Source organism: Aptenodytes patagonicus, chromosome 1 (genome assembly GCF_965638725.1).
Source record: "Aptenodytes patagonicus chromosome 1, bAptPat1.pri.cur, whole genome shotgun sequence".
NCBI lineage: Eukaryota > Metazoa > Chordata > Aves > Sphenisciformes > Spheniscidae > Aptenodytes > Aptenodytes patagonicus.
In genome coordinates, this window is record NC_134949.1 from 39,226,411 (window position 1) to 39,245,193 (window position 18,783).

The window sequence follows — 18,783 nt, forward strand, 5'->3', positions numbered from 1 at the left end:
CTGCTTGTACTATGGCTGGGTGACAGGCCATGGCGGTAACACGATTTCTCTCTACCAACTGAGTAAAGAGCACATGCTTTCCATCATCTGCTGCGCAAGGCTGCCTGCAAACTGCATGTAATACATGCCTGTTCTAAAGGAATTTTCTTTTTAGTTCAAGTCTTTTTTTTAATGTACATAAAGGGATCAAAAAGCATTTCTTTAGGACTTTCGCTGTACACACATGTAACCGAGAAGGATTAAGGCTATTTAACATTCTTGTATTTTAATATGAACCTTAAGGAAGATATAACATGTGGAAGTATTTCCCCAATTCTCCTACTGCTCTGTATTATCTACCCATGCAGACAGATCACGGGCTAGGCCCTGAAAAGTAACATGATTGACATGAACAGTAACGAGGTATGCAAAAAAAAATCCTCTAAAAGGTGCCCTTTGGCTTCCAGGACCTCCGAAAGCACTCACGTTTTCACGCTGCTTTCTGCAAACCACGACCGATGGAAGGATGCCTTTATTTACTCAGAACATTAATTTTCACATCACCACTTCTGGCTTCCATCAGACGCTTTTCAAAGCATGCTCAGCTATGACAGGAGCCGCTGCACATGCATGAGGGCCTGGAACAGAAGCTGCAGCCTCTGTAACACCAGGGTATGTCATGGGTTTGTAATGGCCACAGTACCCAGCGCCCCACGCAGGGCACCGACAGGCGCTCAGAGCGTTGGTGAACCCTTTTGACGCGTACAGCACCTCAGTTGGAGGAGTTTACTTAAGACTCCCTTTCAGCCGGCTCTCCCTCCAGGTGACCCGAGCCGAGCCGAGCCGAGCCGAGCCCTCAGGGACACCAACCGCCACCGCGTCCCGCCGCGCAGCGCTCCAGCCTGCCACCAAAACGAGGCTCCACATCCCAGCGGGCAACGCGCCGCAGAGGCCCTGCCGTCCCCCTAAACTACAAATCCCGACGTGCACCGCCAATAGCCCCGGGTGCGACGCGGGCGCGATGCACGGCGGGAAGCGTAGTCCTCGTCAGCCTTGCCACCGCCTCCCGCCGCCGCCCCCCGCCTCCCGCCGCGCTCCAGCGGCGGCCTAAACTTCCCGCGCACGCTCTGCGCCACGTACGCTCTGGCGTCACACGGCCGCGGGCACCTCCCGCCCGCTCGCAGAGCCAATCAGGAGCGCCGGCAGCGCGAGGGGAGGGCCCTCTCGACCTTTGACCCGGCGCCGAGCGCGAGCGGCTGCCCGCCCGCCTCCCCGCCCCGCCCGCCGTGTCAGCCGCAGCCGCAGGAGGCGGCGGAGCGCCCGCCTCCCCCCGCCGCCCTCGCCCCCGCCGCCGGCCCCGGCTCCGGCTCGCCCCGCCGAGCGCCGTCCCCAGCAGCGGGCGAAGTGGAGCCGGCGAGGCCGGGAAGACGCCGCCTCCTCCTTCTCGCCTCCTCCTCCTCTCCCTCTCCCCCCGGCCGGGTCCGTCAACATGGCGAGCGCCTCGTACCACATCTCCAACCTGCTGGAGAAAATGACATCCAGCGACAAGGACTTCAGGTGGGAGCCACCGCCGCCCCCCCCGCGCCCTCCGCCGCCCGCCCAGCCCCCGCCCCGCCGCGTCCGCCGGCTCCGCGCCCGCAGGCCCCGCGCCGCCCTGCCCCCACGGCCGCCTCCGCGCCGGCCCCGGCCCCGGGCCTGGCGCCGCGGCTGTCAGGGCGGCGGCGGGTGCCGGGCGGCGGGGAGGCCTGCGGGGCCGAGCAGGGCCCGGTGCAGCGAGCCCGGGCTGTGCCCGCCTCGGTGCCTCTCGGGGTGGGAGAGGGGCCCCCCTCCCCGGGCCGCCCCTGCGGGGCTGAGCGCGAATCTGCTGCTACCCCGGGAAGAAAGTTCCGGGGAAGGGAGCGCCTGTTTTCGCTGCCCGTGAAGGACGGGGCACGGCAGTGCCCGAAAAGCCGCGGCCTCCACGCGTGGTGGGCAGAGATCCCAGGCAGCCCGGAGGAGCCAAGCCGCCGTCAGGTTTGCTGACCTGTGTGGGGCTAGGCGAGGGAGGAGGTCAGCGGCTCAATTTCCGTCCTCGCAGATGCTCAAAAGCCGAACGGACGAAGCCCTGAGCAATCTGCTGTAGCTGACCCTGCTTTGAGCAGGGGGGGTGGGCGAGATGACCTCCCCGGGTTCCTTCCCAACCTCAAAAAATACGGATCCAGTGATCCTGCGAATAGGAGCAGGGAGAGCCACCCAGCACGGCGGGCTTGAACATCCTGAGCTCACATGCTTCCTGGATGCTGCATCTTGTAGACAGAGGGGTTTTGTGCTCCTCGCATAATTTGGTACGACCTCTAAAAGTCTGTGCATCCAGAGAGAGAACTCCAGTTAAGTCTTATGGGGACAGGACTGGTGTATGTAATTTTGAGCTTGGGATCTGTCACAAGAGCACTACTTTTTACTGGATCATTTGCTTGCTTTGTAATAAATTAATAACAGATAAAATGCAAACATTTGAGTATCAGAAAATGAAATGGTATAAGGAAGCTATTAAAAAACAGCAGAGATGATACATTTACACAGTAGTTCTAGCAAAGCATTAGCTTAAAAACAATTATGTTTCTTTGTATTGTGTGCAACCAGAAATTCACATTTGAAGCCTTTATTTGTCAAATACATGAATACAGACAGGGAAGAGGCATAAAATACACTTGGGTTTTGTTCTTTGCTGCAGCATTACAGTGCTTAGTTTATAGTTAAAGAACACGTTGACATCCAAACAAGTCTCTTGTTAATACATTAAAATCTAAAGGAAAACAGAGGTGATGATGAAATAACCATAGAGTTGGATTTTGAATAATCTTGTTTGCTTTTGACAAACTCTTGTAGCACCGGACACAGATGTGTTAAATTTATGGGTTTTTTTCGTGTTGATTTCTTTCAGATTTTAGTAGCATGATATTACCTGGAGAATTTAGGCTAGAAATTTTGGAAGTAGAAAAAAATAGTGATTAGTCTAAAAAGAGTCCAGAATTGCCTGATTTATTTAAATTGTACTAAAAATAGATTCAAACACTTCTTCCTCTAAACACTGAAGATGTTTTTACTTTTGTCATGCTAATTTGTTTCTGTGATTAAGGGAACTTTCCAGTTTGTGCTTATGGGGAGGATGACTTACAAAAAATTCTAATGGATTTGTGACTAAGTACTGATTTTGATGAGTTTAAAACTTTCTGCGTAAAAGGGATAGGTCACACCTGTCAAATGTGGTTGTAGCAAGCACTTTTTTTCCCAGCTACATGTAGTTAAAACTTGTTTTGTAGTTGCTTTAGGAGAGCATGCTTTAGAAATTACCTGTTCTAGAGGCTTTGAACAACTTTGGAATTCTTGAATATTGAAGATTTTTTTCATAGCATAGATTAAAATCTGACTTCACAAACCACAAAAATGAGTGATGCTCATTATGAACTGGCTGTTATACGAGAACACATTTTATGAAACCTTATGTGTATTGTGTATTTGCATAATGGATAAAATAGTATTTAGTACTAGTAATTGTAAGTGCATTTATTCTTAGATCATGTATATTTGAAGAGGGGCAGTGTAGTTAAATTGTTGATATCAGGGAGCTGAGTATAAACCCCAGTTCAAGTAACCACTTTACTGTAAAATTTAATCCCCCGTTTTTTGTATAAACTGACTTGTCCGATGCAAATGTTTGTGGCATTTATTGTCCGGAAACTCGGACATAAATTCTAAAATGGGCAGTAACGTAAGGTGGCAGTTTACTGTGTGGCTGTGGGAGAAGTAGTGTCCTCACTGGAGGAGGAGAATGACTACTCTGAGTACAAGGTATGAGGAGCTGCTGACATGCTGGTGCTTTGCACCAGGTAGAGTTTGATGCACCTGAGGAGGAAGCAGTTGTGACTAAAGGCCACATCTAAACTGCTCAAAACCATGTTTCTAAATACCGGCTACTTTAAACTAAAGTTGCTAGGCCTCCCCACACCATTGTGGGATTTGGGTTGTTGTTTGTTTCTTGGCTTTTTTTTTAATGGATGAGTCTGCCAGGAGGACTCTCCTCATTTGTAGTTGAGTGCAGAAGCTGCTGATGCACCGAGGATGCACAAGCTCTGCTTAGTTCAGGAACTTGTCACAAGTAGGTGATGATTGCATGTGAACTCATAGGGCTGGGAAATGGGAGCTATTGACAAAGGAAGTGAGAGGAGGCTATTATGAAGGTTTAAGAAAAGGAGGTAAATATAGCAGTAACATGGAGACAGTTTTTGAATGTTCTAGTACTGCGTGACTTCATGTATATCCTTATTCCCATCCTATCTGTCCATTACCTTTACTTACCAAATAGCTTTTTTTCCTTGCTGTGCTTAAAAGCTGATGCCATTCGCCTTCATCATCTGTTTATGTGCACATCTGGTTTCTGTCAGATTACGGGCTTGCTTCAGCGGGACTGTTGGAGTGAATGAAAAATGAGTGAGGTCTTATCTTAGAAACACCTTGAGACTGGAATTACTGTATTAAAAGACAGGACAAGCTGAGGTCCATTATGTGAGGGCAGGCATCTGGCACTTGTGATGCATATTAAGATTATGCAGAGTCTTGGCTTTCATTTTCAATAAAAACGTATCTAGCATGTCAGGCGGTAGAGATAACCTTCCAAGTATGACCTGAGCTCAAGTGATGTCTGCTTGAGGCTGATGTGCCTGAAGTCCAAATCTCAACCTTAACTGTTTAATTACAAACCATTTTTTGTCTGGGGCTTTGAATGGGGTTTGGGATTGGTACTGAAGCCCATGGGATCTGTAATTGAGTAATACATCTGTATTACTTCTTCTGAGAATAGAGGACGCTTACAAAAGAAAAACAGATTGGAAAACAGACTTCAGAAGGAAAAGAAACAAAAGGCATAAAAGCAGTATTTTTGGAAAGTAATTTCTCAGTATGTTTGGTGGATATGACAGTGTTATTGAACAGTAAATTAATTGATATGAAAGATGATTTTGTTTGCTTGATCTCTCAAGAGTTAATCTTGGTCTTTAATGTGGCACCCTGGATTGAGGGCTGGATAAACGTGATCGGCCGTTGTCTGGACTATAAACAAACTAGTCTGTACAGGGCAAGAAAACAAAAAACACATAAAATGTTGCTTCACTTTTATTTCTCCCTTCATTAATGTTTGTGAATTTTATGGGAGAATGTTTGAAAAACTCTGTATTTTTCTTCTTGCTTAAAAGTTGTTTTAGAATAAACTCAGAGCAGAGATTCATTTTTTTTTTTTTACAAACTTTAAAGAAAAATGCCTGTTTTCAACAACATCAGCATAGCTAATGAAAGGACTACTTAAAATCCAGGAAAGTGTCGGTTTTTCTTTGTGGAGATCATTTGGAATATAATGTAAACAGTGGAAGTAAAATATGTAGCTATTCTCATCAGGGAAGGATGAGCACCTAACTAAAAGTTATTGTCAGTTTTAAATACAATTTTTCTGCCTTTTATTCTATAACTAAAATAAATGCTACTTGCATCACAAAACAGGTAACAGTAATCCAACATTAAATGTGATTTATTTGATAACAAATGGTGGAAACTGAGAATCTTGTATCCTGAGCACTGTGAATAACCCGTATCCTTTTAGCAATAATTATCTGACTATCTTTTGTCAGGTTTATGGCTACTAATGACTTGATGACAGAACTACAGAAAGATTCTATCAAGCTGGATGATGACAGTGAAAGAAAGGTGGTGAAGATGATTTTGAAATTACTGGAAGATAAAAATGGTGAGGTGCAAAACTTAGCTGTCAAATGGTAGGTATTCTTTTTCTATGGTGTGAAGAATTGTTTAATGACTGAACAACATAAAAGCACTTTTGAAAAACTTAAAGGACCACTGCTACGCAGAATAATTGTGAAATTGATGTCCACAAAGGAACCCTTGTACTTGTAGGCTACTTGCCTTAATTGTAGTTTCTTACAGAACTTATCTTTTGTTGACATTGTAGATTAACATTTGGGTTTTCAGGTGACAAATAGCACATGCAGTCCTTGTTGAAAGTATATGAATGACATGCTTGTTCTTTGGTGATAATTCTTGAATGCTAAATAGATTTAAAAAGATTATAATTTATTGGTAGTTGCCACATTGATATTTGACTGTGAGAAGGTAGATGATGTGTAGGGGAAGAATTGTAGTATTGGAGTAGTTTTCAAGCAGAGATAAAAACATAAAAAGGTAAATAGGTGGTCGTGGTTATCAAATATGGAACTCACCTCTTCCCTAACGTTCAGAATACTGTGTTAATGGTTTTACATGCTTTACAGGAACTGTAAATGTTTTATGGGGTCAGGATGCAGTTACTTGCATTTCAGAGACTTCTGTTGCTTCAGTGCCCTCTCTTCCTCACTTTATTTAACTTTACATGTGGTGTGGCTTTTCCAGAGCACCCTTTGAAGAGGCGCTACTTTTATTATGACTGACTTTTTGTTCTTGGCCCTTCTGACTTCTTGTGCCCTTTAAGGAGGGCCTCTCTGTTAAGAAGCTTCTAGTGTTCCTGAGAATGCTTCTTGTTTGTGAGCTCAGTTTGTTTTTTTTTTTTCATATGCCATCTATGCTACTCACATTCCATGAGGCATGGATTGAAGTAAACTTGCTACACAAGAGCTTGGGACAGCTTTGAAGAGAAGTTTCACATTGTGACTAGCTGAGTTTGTTTCACTTTGTTATTCTTTACAGTTTGCCCTATCAGACTAGCAAAGCAGAAAATTAAAGCCTGTGTGTACATCTGCTTATGTACTTAGAAGCAGTGCTTGCTTCAGCTTCTGAAATATTTTAAGCGATGGTAACCAAAACCTTGCACAGAGAAACTAGTGTAGGAATAGCAAGTTTCAAGCCAAGGTTTAATATTAGCAGTGTAGTAATATAATTGTCACTACTTTTTCATTACTCTCAGCAGGGTTGCAGTGTTGTTAAAATGCATCTTCCCCCCCCCCTTTTTAAACAAACAACACAAAATGTCATGTTTCTTTTTAATTCAAACTTCTGAAATGTCAAAGTTCCTTGTGATGCAGCTTAAGTTCTATAGCTTTGAAACAGATGGCTTGTACTCAATTAGAAGAGTAGATTATTATGAAACTTGGCTCAGGCTTAGAATTGTCTTTGTGTGAAATGGCATTTTGTGGAAAAGTTACGTTGCAGCATACATGCTGCAACATACACTCATCTTTAATGTACATCCTAAAGTTATCCTGAAGTTTAGATTAATGCACATAGGCACAGCTTATATATCACAATCTTTAATGGCAATGTTAGAATTTTGGACCTAAAGTACAAGTAATGTTTATTAAAACATTAAAGAATGATTGCAACAGGAAGAGAATGAGAAAATAGATGGCTGCCTGTGTATGCACCATTCTTCTCTTTTTAAAGTTTACTTTGACATACTGATAAAATTCTTGGATTTAATTAAAATGACAGGATCTATTTAAAGTTTGGAGTCTTTTCGAGAAATCCAAATAATGTTAAAGAACAGTGTTAAATTTACTGTAATGGGACAAGAAACATGATGGAAAAGTTTTCAGGTAAATTGTGAACATTTATCTAGAATGTGTACATTCTTGAACCTATTGAGCTTTTTTCGCATTCCAGTCACTTGTAGATATGCTTTGAGGACAAAAAAAATACCCTAGAAGAGTCTTCTCTTCTTAGAATCTTAGAATCATTAAGGCTGGAAAAGACCTCTAAGATCATCGAGTCCAACCGTCGACCCAACACCACCATGCCCACTAAACCATGTCCTTAAGTGCCGCATCTACACGTCTTTTAAATACTTCCAGGGATGGTGACTCAACCACTTCCCTGGGCAGCCTGTTCCAATGTTTAACCACTTCTTAAGGCAGCTTATACTCACGGTGTTGTTCCATGACAGTTTTAAGCCAGTCTAAGCTAATGCTGCTGCTGCTCTGCTGTTCTCGCCCTCCTTGTCCCTTATCTGATTTTGTTGCACTCTGGTTTGGGGACTTAGTTTTCTTCTGGCTTAGCGCTCTCCTCTTGCGATCAGATGAGCATTGGTAGAAATAGTAGTGGGGGTGAAGGATGGGAAAGATTGAACACTATTAAGCTGTAGTTTTTCTAAGACAGTTCAAGCTGATCTAAAGTCTGCCATCTACTACAAGACTGGGTGTAAGCCCAATTCGTTGGGAAGTTAAATTCAGCCAGCATGTTTTTCTTGACTTTTTGGTTTTTAAATATTTTGTGGTGTTGTTCTTTACTTTTATATTTCTGTTACAGATTTCTGGCACTTTCAGCTGAGGAAAGCATAAACTGTGTTTAGATCTCTAATTTAAATGCTCTGATGAACTTTAGAGACTATCAGCAGGGACTTTCATCAGACTGGTACTTGATGACCCATTTAAGTATAGATTCCCTCTTTCATAGAAAAAGGGTTTAAGACAATCCTATGTACCTTTGAATCCGTATTTGAGACAGATTTTTCCTTGAGGAAAGGAGGAAAGATTTGCAGTTTGTTAGGGGAGCTTCCTCTACAGGTAGATCAATGGAAACACTGTGAATGGCAAAGGTATTGATCACTCCTTGAGTAGGTAAGAATCTCTTGCAGGAGGATTGCTCTTTCAAGGTTTGATTCTTGAGGTCACTGAACAGAGCAGATTTAAAACAACTTGGAGCAGCCTTAAAGCAGCATTTATTTTTAGGCAAGCGTAACAACAAGTAAGCAGTGTTCCTGGTGTTGCCTTATCCGCTGCTTGCTTTCACATTTGGGTAGGAAGGGCTCTATTGCTTAAAATGCTGATGAACTTGTTTCTTATTATCTCTTCAAAGCACACTAGTGACTTTGTTCTTGATCCTTTCAGTTATATTACACTGGTTTTGGACAGGATAAAACATGTTGTTCTTTGGTTAGCAGAAGTCAAATTGAGAGTTCATAGATATTTGGGTCGCTACCTTGAAAGATGATTGTGCAGTTCATTTCTGAATAAAAATGAAAATTAATGAGCTGCCTTAGTACTTTTGGAATAAAAGTCAACCTGCTCTAAGCTTTGACCCTACAGAAGGGAAAGGAGTTTATTTGTCAAGCTTCTGTTATTGCAGACAGTAGATGCAAACTAGGTCAGTAACTGCAGGTTGTTCATCTTGTTTTTCTTAAGAGCATGTAAAATTTTAAATGTATTCTCGTTGCCTACGTTTCTTCTGGAGGAGTTGTTCTTTGCTTCATGTGATAGTCATAGGCTGTTTTACAGTCAGCCAATGTAGAAAATGCTATTGGACGTTCTTACAGCATATTCTTAGTTTAAGGCTGTTAGTGTAGTCCAGCATGGTATCCTGTGCACCTTATGGCACTGGTAATTATACTGCCTGTAGCTCTATCCAAGATTATGTGCATCTGGGTTAGACAAGCAGTATGGTTTGTCTAAGCATAGGTATTGTGTTGGATGGACTGTTTGTTTGTCATTGCTGATAATGTTGGTAATGTTCTCTTGGCCCAAATTGCACATTAATTGTTTCATATGTTCAGTGTTGCAGTTTAAGGATGAACCGCTTCTCATTTTGAGCAGTTATCTATGGTTTGATATTCTGCCATTTAAACCTATACTTACAAATTTTTGTTTCACACTGTGAAATGTTTCCTGAAACCTGTAAAAACCCAAACACACGCATAGATATATGGGAAAAAAAAAAAGTGGGATTAAAGTAAGTACTTTCAGTGATTCCTCCCTTGTGATACTGTAGTTTCTCTGCATTTACCAGTGTGACTTCTCTGGGCAGTAATTCAATATAGGGAACCCTGCTTGATGCTGTGAGTGTGAGTCATTAGTGTGAACAGGATGATGCTCATATTGACTGTTGTGTGGCTGATCCGGTTCAGCAGCTTTAAAGCGTTTTGGATGCTGTGGTAATAGACTGCTGCACATCACGCTATACTGGTGATTTGAATCCTTTTTTTTTTTCCCCCATTTGTGAATTTTAACTCTTCCCTGTAAGTAAATGTGCTTATTTGATAACCATTAAAATATGCCAGTGTGGGACTATAATTGATTATGTCCCTCTTCCTAATAAGGAACTACACTATGAACACCTTTATTTTCAAATGTATGTAACTTAAGGGAGACAGTGTGTTATAGTCGCTGTTTATTTCCATAGGCAACTGAATGAGCTTTTGACTTTAAGAGAAACTGGATGCAAATTACTGGCTAGTGAAAGGGAAAAGATCAAAGAACACTTAAAACAATATCTGAAACTGCCTTCAAATGTGTAAAATACATGCTTAAGTGCAAAAGCTTTGTATTCAGAACTGATTTTATAAAATAAGGTTATAGTTTATTTTCAACTTCTGATAAGCTTCGTTTGTAATCTGGGACTAATAATAAGGTCTGTAAGTGATATCTGCTGATTTTTAAAGGCCAGAAAAGCTTGAGGCAGTCTTTTTTAAGATTTACTTCATAATTGGTGTGTCAGCTTTATTGAACTAATAGGCTGAATAAGTAGGACTGAAGACGCTAATTCAGGTAAAATCTGGTTTAACACTTTATAGAAACTGTAATTTCAAGTGTTTGTGTGAATGACTTTGTCATTTCAGTTGTTTGGTCATCTTTAAAACATCAGCAAAAAAGTGTTTCCTATACTTAATTGAGATGGATCTAATTGACCAGCCTTTGCTGTGATTTAGTTACTCATAGGTTACACTTGAAAAACAAACATATTTAAATCAGAAGAATTTAGTAGTTGTTCAATAGTTCAGGTTTAAAAAAAAAAAATCCTTACCATCACTTCAGATGTTTTCACTTATGGAACAACTGTTTTTTGGTGGAGATCTGCTTCTGGTCTGTCAAAGTCGGTGTATAAAAGGATGGTGTCGGCTGCAGGTCTCCAGGATGTGGAAGATGTATTTTCATAGAGCTGTACAAGCTGCAAACTGCAAAGAGCAAAAGACCTGACCTTTCTAGCAGTGAAAGGAGGGGATGACATTGCCACCTGGAATCTCACCAGCCAGACAGCAAACTTGCTTGCTACTGATCAAAAGCAAACTTTCAGGATTGTTGCTCTGAAGGCTTGCCATATTTTTGAAAGGATACTGTTACTCAGTTTTATATGAATACACTTCCATAATTGTACATGTGCTTGTTCCTGCTTCCTAGTGCTTCTATTTGCAATACTTCTGTTGGAGCATTCAGTGTTACAAATATGAAATAGTTTCTACGGTTTCTGCACTCACACCTTTGTATACTGTAGTCTGTTGATAGTAATGCCCAGGGAATTTCTCTGGACTACTGTGGACAGTCATCATACCTTGGAATTGTGATTGTTTCTGTTCTAGGTGATTTGTGCTTGCGTCGCTTGCAAAACAATTTACTATGCACCAAGGGTAGACATGTGCAACAACACTGTGAGTAGCTGCTAACTGACAGTGGTGTGTATTTGAAGAGGGGCTAGTGATGTGTCAGTGAAACACTGTGAAGGGAAAGCTTGGCTGAAGAGTGAAAACAAGTTGTGGAGAAAGCTGTGAGCTTTTTGAGCAACTGGAGAAAATATTTCAACTTTTAGGAATGCAGTCAGGGATGGCTTGATGTATTTGAGTCTAGGAGCTAATTCTTGATAATAATCTGTGTGTTGGCAAATGCTTGTGTACAAATTTATCAGGAATTTATCTGTTGGAGGAAAAAGGTCTTTACCAGTATCAAAGTCCAGAAATTATTTTAATAAGATTGCAGTATTAATTTGACATGATTGAAGCATTAAAATGACCAGATTAGACTGTGGATGTGGTCTTCTAAACCCCTACTCTCAGGGGTTTAGTAGCTGTGGAGATGGTTTGATGGAATCTAAAGATTCCAGTGCAGTGCCCTTTTCCTAAATTAAAGGGCAGTGCGAGGTTAGGGCCTGAGGTTTGGCTGCTTTTAACAAAGGGTGCTCTGTCAGAGCTGTTCATTTCTGCAGGGGTAGGTGTACCTGCTGAAGCAAGTGAGAAACCGTTCCATTACGTCTTCATTTCTGTGCACTTAAAGGGCTTCTTTTTATGCCTTTCATCAGATACCAGTCAGTATCTCAATTAACAGTTCTCTTGAGATTATCTGTTTTCTGTATCTTCTAGAAACGTTGCACCAAAGTTGTTTTCGTGTATTTTTTTTTAAGATGTCTGCATATCTCTGTAAAGTACTCTGCAAAGTGAGTAAGTCGCAATCGTCCTGAATTTGTGGCATTGGGGTGATCATAATGCATCAGCTTCAGATCTCTGTGGCCTAATTTGACTAATGTCAAATTAGTTCGAAATTTTGTGCATTAACAAAACTGAGTTGTATGTGATATTTCGGTAAATATGTTTTGCCTTTGCTTGCTTTTTTTTTTTTTAAATTCCCAAATTGCCAGTATTTTCAGCAGGTTGTACCATGCGAGTAGGGTGATGATGGGTAAGGAGAGAAGGAAACCAAGGAGGTTACAGTTTGTGAAGGAAGGCATGGAAAGCGGTAGGAGTGATTGTCTTGGGAATCGCATATTCCTGGGTGTTAATCTAAGTGCTGTGCCTCGAGTGCAAACACCATTTTGAGTTCATGGGGGTAAGGCATTATGAGCATGGCCATTGAAAGAGAAGCTCCTAAGTTTGCCTAATATGGTGACAGACCACCAAATCAAAACTTTGAACCTTACTTTGGTTACTATCGTATTGTAAGAGACACTTAGTGCTTGAATGCAAGGGTTTGCTTTATGTAATAGATAAATCTCCTTTGTCCATGTCCTCCTGTCTGCACTTCTTCCTTGCTGCCTTTTGCTTCTGTTGGGCATTTTTTAATGATAATTAGCTCTTGCTGCTGTGAATTCTTGGAACTGGGAAAGAAGGGTAACAACAGTGGGGTACATACATCTTCCATCCCAAAACCTGTTGTATTTTGGTTTTGTCCTACTGTATAGAGCCATGTCTGCTAGCTGTCCAAGAGGGAAGGCCATAGATCTCAGCCCTTTGAGTCCAGCTGGAATTACTGGCTTGCAGTCTTCTGGATCGGAGCCTAGTCCTCCCATCTAGCTCCCTCCAACAGCTGTGTGTAACGGTTTAGTTTGAGCTGTTGCAACACTGTCTTTTTTTTTTCAGGAGTGGAGAAAATGGGTGACCAGATCAGGTGGAACAATGATTTTTGAGGGTCTACAGTTGTCCTGTGGCATGAGCTGTATGGTGGAGAGGGATGGCTTTGGAATGACTGAGAGGACTTCTAAGGCAGGAAGCGTGAAAGGCATGGAGAACTCCAAGTGTGTTTGGGAGCCTTTGTAGCAGGAGGAATGGAAAACTTGATGTTCTGAGACTGAAGAGAAGACTGAGTTTCAGAGGAACTTGGAACATGTAGATTTGGATTTACCTTGTAGGTGCTTCTAAACAGTGTTCCAGACTGTTCCTCTTTCTTTCCACATGCACACTCACAAGGACAGTTGCTCTGACCAGAAGTGGGGATTGCTAAACTGACTGGTTCAAAATGAACAAATTCATTGTCAAGTTTGACTATACATTGAGGAGTTAATTCAGTGTGGTCCAAGGTGCCAAGTCACATTAAAAAATGGTGAGATAATACAAAGCATGTATAGGTCAACAAGTAAAATTAATACAAGATAACAATTCCTTGTTAACAGCACTCTGGAATTAAGCTACACATCCTCAGATCTCCACTGCTAAAGCAATGCAGGAATTTCTTTTTTCCCCAGCAGTACCAGCAAGGTAGTAAACATGTGGGGTTGTCTTGCTGTCATTCTTGGCAAATACAGTACTAAGCTCCTAAACTAAATTCAGTGCCTTTATGCTGAATGCCATAGCCTCAAGCCTTTCCTTCTGAATAGTGATCTGTGACCTGTGTGTTCCATCGCAGCTGTCTGGCTGACAGTTTTATTAGCTAGTAGTGAACCCCGGGTCCAGCTGTGTTCTTGGAGAGTTAGACTTAAACTCCAGAGCCATTTCCAGTAAAACAAGAAAAACCGTTTCGCTTGTCTCTCAATACATATAAATTAAGAAGGGAACTCTACTTTATAGACTGTAAAGACTCAAGAGTGATTTTTCTGTCTCAAAACTCTTGTGGGTTTCTGTAATACAATAATGTGGGAATTAGATGATTTAAGTGTTAAAGCATACAGTAAGTTTTTGCCTGAGTGGCATAACTTAGTTTGGATTTTGGACTATCTACTTTCAGAATAACAGTCTTCACTGAGAGCTTAGTATCTTGCTTGCTTGGACAGAATTTCTGCTTGCCTATAGATGATTTCGCACCACCACCACCCCCATGCCTAGTTTTGTGCAGTTGACTTAATGCCTGTGCTTTTTTTAATGTGAAACTTGCTCTTAATTCAGAATAATTTTCAAAATCTTATGAAATAAAACCAAAACAGTTTTTTTTCCTCATTGTAATCACTAAGGTCTGAAAGGAAGTACTTTGCATCCAGATGGTTTCTTTCCAGTAATCTGGTACAATTAGAATATGATGTATTGAATTTATTAATTTTACTAGAGCTGCATACTGATATTTGCTAATCAGGGTTTAGCTCTGTACCATGATCTGGCAAACTCCATTATTACGTTGTACAATCAAATGTACGAAGTTGGAAGTGCTCTTCCCACCTTTTTCCTAGTGTCGTGAGCTTGTTTTGTTTCTGTAAAGTGCTTTGAAAGGCTAGTTTTGGGGGGGGGGAAAAATATTTATCCTTGTGTATCAAACTAGCTTGTGGCTAAACTGTTCTAAAAGTTTGATAATGGCTATTTGTTCAAAATCAATGAAAATTTAAGCGCAAATTAATATATTAAACTTTCCAAATATTACTTTTTTTTTCTAAGCATGGGCAAACAGTCCATCTTTGGACAGCATACTCCCCTTGTGCATTTGACAAGGAGTTAAACTAGGCAAATACTTCCAGTTGAAAGTTGTTTTATTGTTAATTATGTTAATCTATTTTACAAATAATTTCATCATCTGCTTGTAAAACTTCTGCATACTTCTGATGTTTCAATACGGTCGTGACCATGTGGTCCTAAATCATTGCAGTCTCAACATACTTGTAGTGAATAGTGGCATATATTTGAAAGTTTAAACTTTGCTTTCTTGAACTTAGTCTTGTATTGATAACAGATTAGTTGGTTCATTTTACCTCCAGGTTTTCAGTTCGACTTCAGCTCTCCAAAATTAGTGTTTGCTAACCCTATAGACATCATTTTAGTCTCAGTTAGCTTTGCTAGAATCAACTTTAATACTGTATACATCTGCTTTTCATTAAAGTTCAGTGTGGAAAAAAACTAAAGTTTCTATGGAGGCGTTACATTCTAATGTAGTCCTAATATAATCAGTTTGTGATTGGCTTTAAGATGCTCCTTTTTCTGCATTTGTTCATACATTGATTTCAACATATTTTAGTTTTATAGTTCTGGTTTATAGAGAGGTGTGTACATTGTGTACAATGTTGAAGGGCAGATACAAAAGTTGGAGCCTCCCTTGTAAGCCAGAGAAACATCCATGATTTCTGATTCGTAATGCTTGGCTCTGTTAGTTGCAGTAGGAGACATGGCCTCTTAGCTCAGCACTTGAAGCCACTTTAACGCTCTCTGTCCTCACAGCACAAATCTGATGGAACCATTGCACAGGCTCGCTTTGACTTCTGTACTGCAAGTTGGACCCTGACTTTCACAAGAACAGCAACAAAACTTAAGCTTGTGAAAAATGCTTCCTAAAAATAACGACTTAGCGTGTGTCTTTCCACTCCTCAAAATCTTAACCAGATTGTTTTGATACAAAGGGCTCACTTAAAATCCTCACACTTTACTGCTCATCAAAGTTCACACTGAGAACACACATGTAAAATCTCTTGAAAACCTTCCGTGCTTTCTCACTGTGGCTGAAGTTGAATTTGATGGTGATGCGTATAACTTGAAGTGTGTTTCACAGGAGGAAAAACATTGAGGTGCTGTTGAGAATTGGGCTGTAGGATTTCCTTAGTGGGACATCTGGAGCAGCTGCAAAACAACTAGGGGATGGTCTGTGCACAAGGCTAAGTCGGAATGCTATTTATTATCCTTTTGATTCAGATGGAAGAGAAAATAAATAGTAGTTTTCTGGAGATACATCTGTGTTTCTGTTAATTCTGCTGGTGGGCTACACTTCCAGTTCACGATTCCCACATTTTCTGTAGATGGTCCTGGCTACTGCTGTCTCCATTCTTGCCTCAAGCCATTGCTTTTTCTCCTATGTGACTGTTGCACACAGCTCCTTGTCCTCCTGCCCTTGCTTCTGTTGGGGTCAGTGCAGAACCTAAGCTTGGTAGAACTTTAGTGTCGTGTCACATCTCGCCTCTAGTGTTGATGTCTCATTAGTAAGCATGCTTTCTTGATTGGATAGTAATATTACGGATGTCACCACAGAGAATTAAAGAGAGACTAGCTGGCAAGATCAACATACAGAGAACAGAAGTTTACAAAACAAGGGAGCTATGTCTTTCAGAGTGATTACTGTATGCGTAGGTTGACTGTACTGTTTTTTGATGGAACATGGTAGGAATGCCTATAGCACAGCTTGTAACACTTTTTTTTTCAGAATTTGATGTGTTCGTTGTTAATGTAGTATGTTTGAGGGAGTTGAATTAGATTAAAGTATTTGGTAATTTAAAGTCTTTCAAAATTAATTTCCCATTTCTGAGATGCTTTGTCCGAAGGCAGATGTTTTAAAAATAGGAAGAAACTAGATAAGCAAATTTGGAGTGAGAAGTGGGAGGGGTAGTAGGAGAAGGAGTAAGTTCTTGGAGTTCTTATGCAGGTTTTTTACAGGTGAATGGAAGGAAATAGAGACAATAGAAGGCTCTGTTTTTGCATAACTTCCCTTTTGGAACAGAACATTAACAATGGAGAGATGCTGAAAGTTGGTGATAGGGCTAGGAAGATGGTGAAGGATGCTATATTTCTTAGCAATGAACTAGACTTTACTAGGACATCTGCGGTTTTACTATTTTGAATAAATGGGAGCATTTGACAAAGGAATACCAGATTGTTACGATCCTCAAAACAGTTGGAATGACTAAAAACTCACAATAAAGAGGAAATGTTGCTGTGTGTATAGTGCTTGGAGTCTGTGTGAAGGAGGGCATGCGGTGTCATTGTTTTTTATTTTACCATTTGCATTCTCTTAAGGAAGGCACTCTAAGGTATAGAATGAGTCTGAGTGTGTATCAGATTGAACCCAAGCATTGTGTAGAATAAAGATGCAGTAATTAAGAAGGTTGCTTACTTGTTTGTGAACTAAGCAGGCACTGATGGTTAAGCGCATAAACTGATGGCTCTGACTAGGTAACTTTTGTTATAAATCTTGGTGTTAAGTGAGAAGTAAGAGGGACTCTGGTTTTGAGACTGAAGCAGAACAGTCATGCAAAAACTGTTTCCACCACTAGATGAAAAACATGTACTAAACCAGTATTTTATTACTAGATTTACGGAGACAGGTTATCAACCCAGGCAGCTGAAGGTTTTCAGATTTTAAAATTCTGCTTTATATTGCTACCAAAACCAACCTTAAGTTTGTGACTTGAATGCAAAATACTGAAATAAAATGAGGGGGTTTATTTAAGGTTGCAGATTTAATACTTTTCTTCTCTTTATACAGCCTTGGCCCTTTGGTGAGTAAAGTGAAGGAGTATCAAGTGGAAACTATTGTAGATACCCTTTGTACAAACATGCTTTCAGACAAAGAACAGTTACGTGACATTTCAAGCATTGGCCTTAAAACTGTGATTGGAGAACTTCCCCCCGCTTCCAGTGGTAAGGCATTTTGTACTCAAGACTATCTAGTTTTATCGTTTCATTACTAATTAAAAAAACGCAAAAGCTGGGTCCTTTAGTGAAGAGGATTCAGTTCATTTAACATTGGAACTAATTTCTGTCAGAGGAAAAATGCATGGCACAAATATCCTTTTGGTTTCTTCTTCTCTGTATTTTCAGATTTTACTAGTTTAAAAACTTTTTTTACTGAAGAATTGCATTAATGTGAAAAACAAACTGTACAGTATATGAACTTCGGGATAACAAATTGAGTATAAAAGCTCCTATTTTAATAATTGTCTGGTAGAACATTTCTAGGCTGTAGTAGTAGCTAAATGTCATCTTGCTTTTTGATAGTATTCTTTCAAATTGATTATAACGGGTATTTTTCTTTAATGACCTGATTTCTTGTCTCAGTTTCTGGTAAGTGTTTTGGAAAGTACCTTGTGTTTCTAACAGTTGCCTGTTAAATTACTGAAATGCTTACCTGCAGTTTTAAATGAAGGCAGTCTTTCCTCCAAAAGACACAGTCATGATGAACAGCTCATCAGTTAATGGCATTCTTTTTTTTTATTCAAATGCTTTTCAGATATCGTAGTATAGGATATGAATGAGAATAGAGAAGTGATTAAAAAGGCTTTAGAAATGCAGTTTTTAGAGACTGAGGTTTCTTCAATTAAAAAAAAAAAAAGCTCTGATTTTAACATCCTTTACTGAAAGTCCACATTTAAGTCTTGCTTTTATCAAGCAGTAGTGAGATGCCTAAACTTTGATTTACTTAAAATCAGTTATTTATTTAGTTTAAGCTTTTATTCTTTCCTTTTGTTTTGTGTAGGCAAACAAGATTTTGGGGTGGAGGTAAAGCTCAAACAAAAATGTAGCAAAAGCATAGAATCATTAAGGTTGGAAGAGACCTCTAAGATCATCGAGTCCAACCGTCAACCCAACACCACCATGCCCACTAAACCATGTCCCTAAGCGCCTCATCTACACGTCTTTTAAATACTTCCAGGGATAGTGACTCAACCACT

General features: G+C 40.6%; 1 protein-coding gene across 1 annotated transcript in view; it reads left to right on the forward strand.

Moving 5' to 3' along the window:
- The first annotated feature begins 1,330 nt into the window (after positions 1-1,330).
- Positions 1,331-18,783, forward strand: part of CAND1 (cullin associated and neddylation dissociated 1) — a 31,317-nt gene continuing 13,864 nt past the window's right edge. The window contains exons 1-3 of the mRNA XM_076332399.1: positions 1,331-1,536; positions 5,640-5,783; positions 17,598-17,752. Coding sequence (XP_076188514.1) covers positions 1,469-1,536; positions 5,640-5,783; positions 17,598-17,752 — 367 coding nt within the window. The 5' untranslated portion in view covers positions 1,331-1,468. The remainder of the gene's footprint in view (positions 1,537-5,639; positions 5,784-17,597; positions 17,753-18,783) is intronic.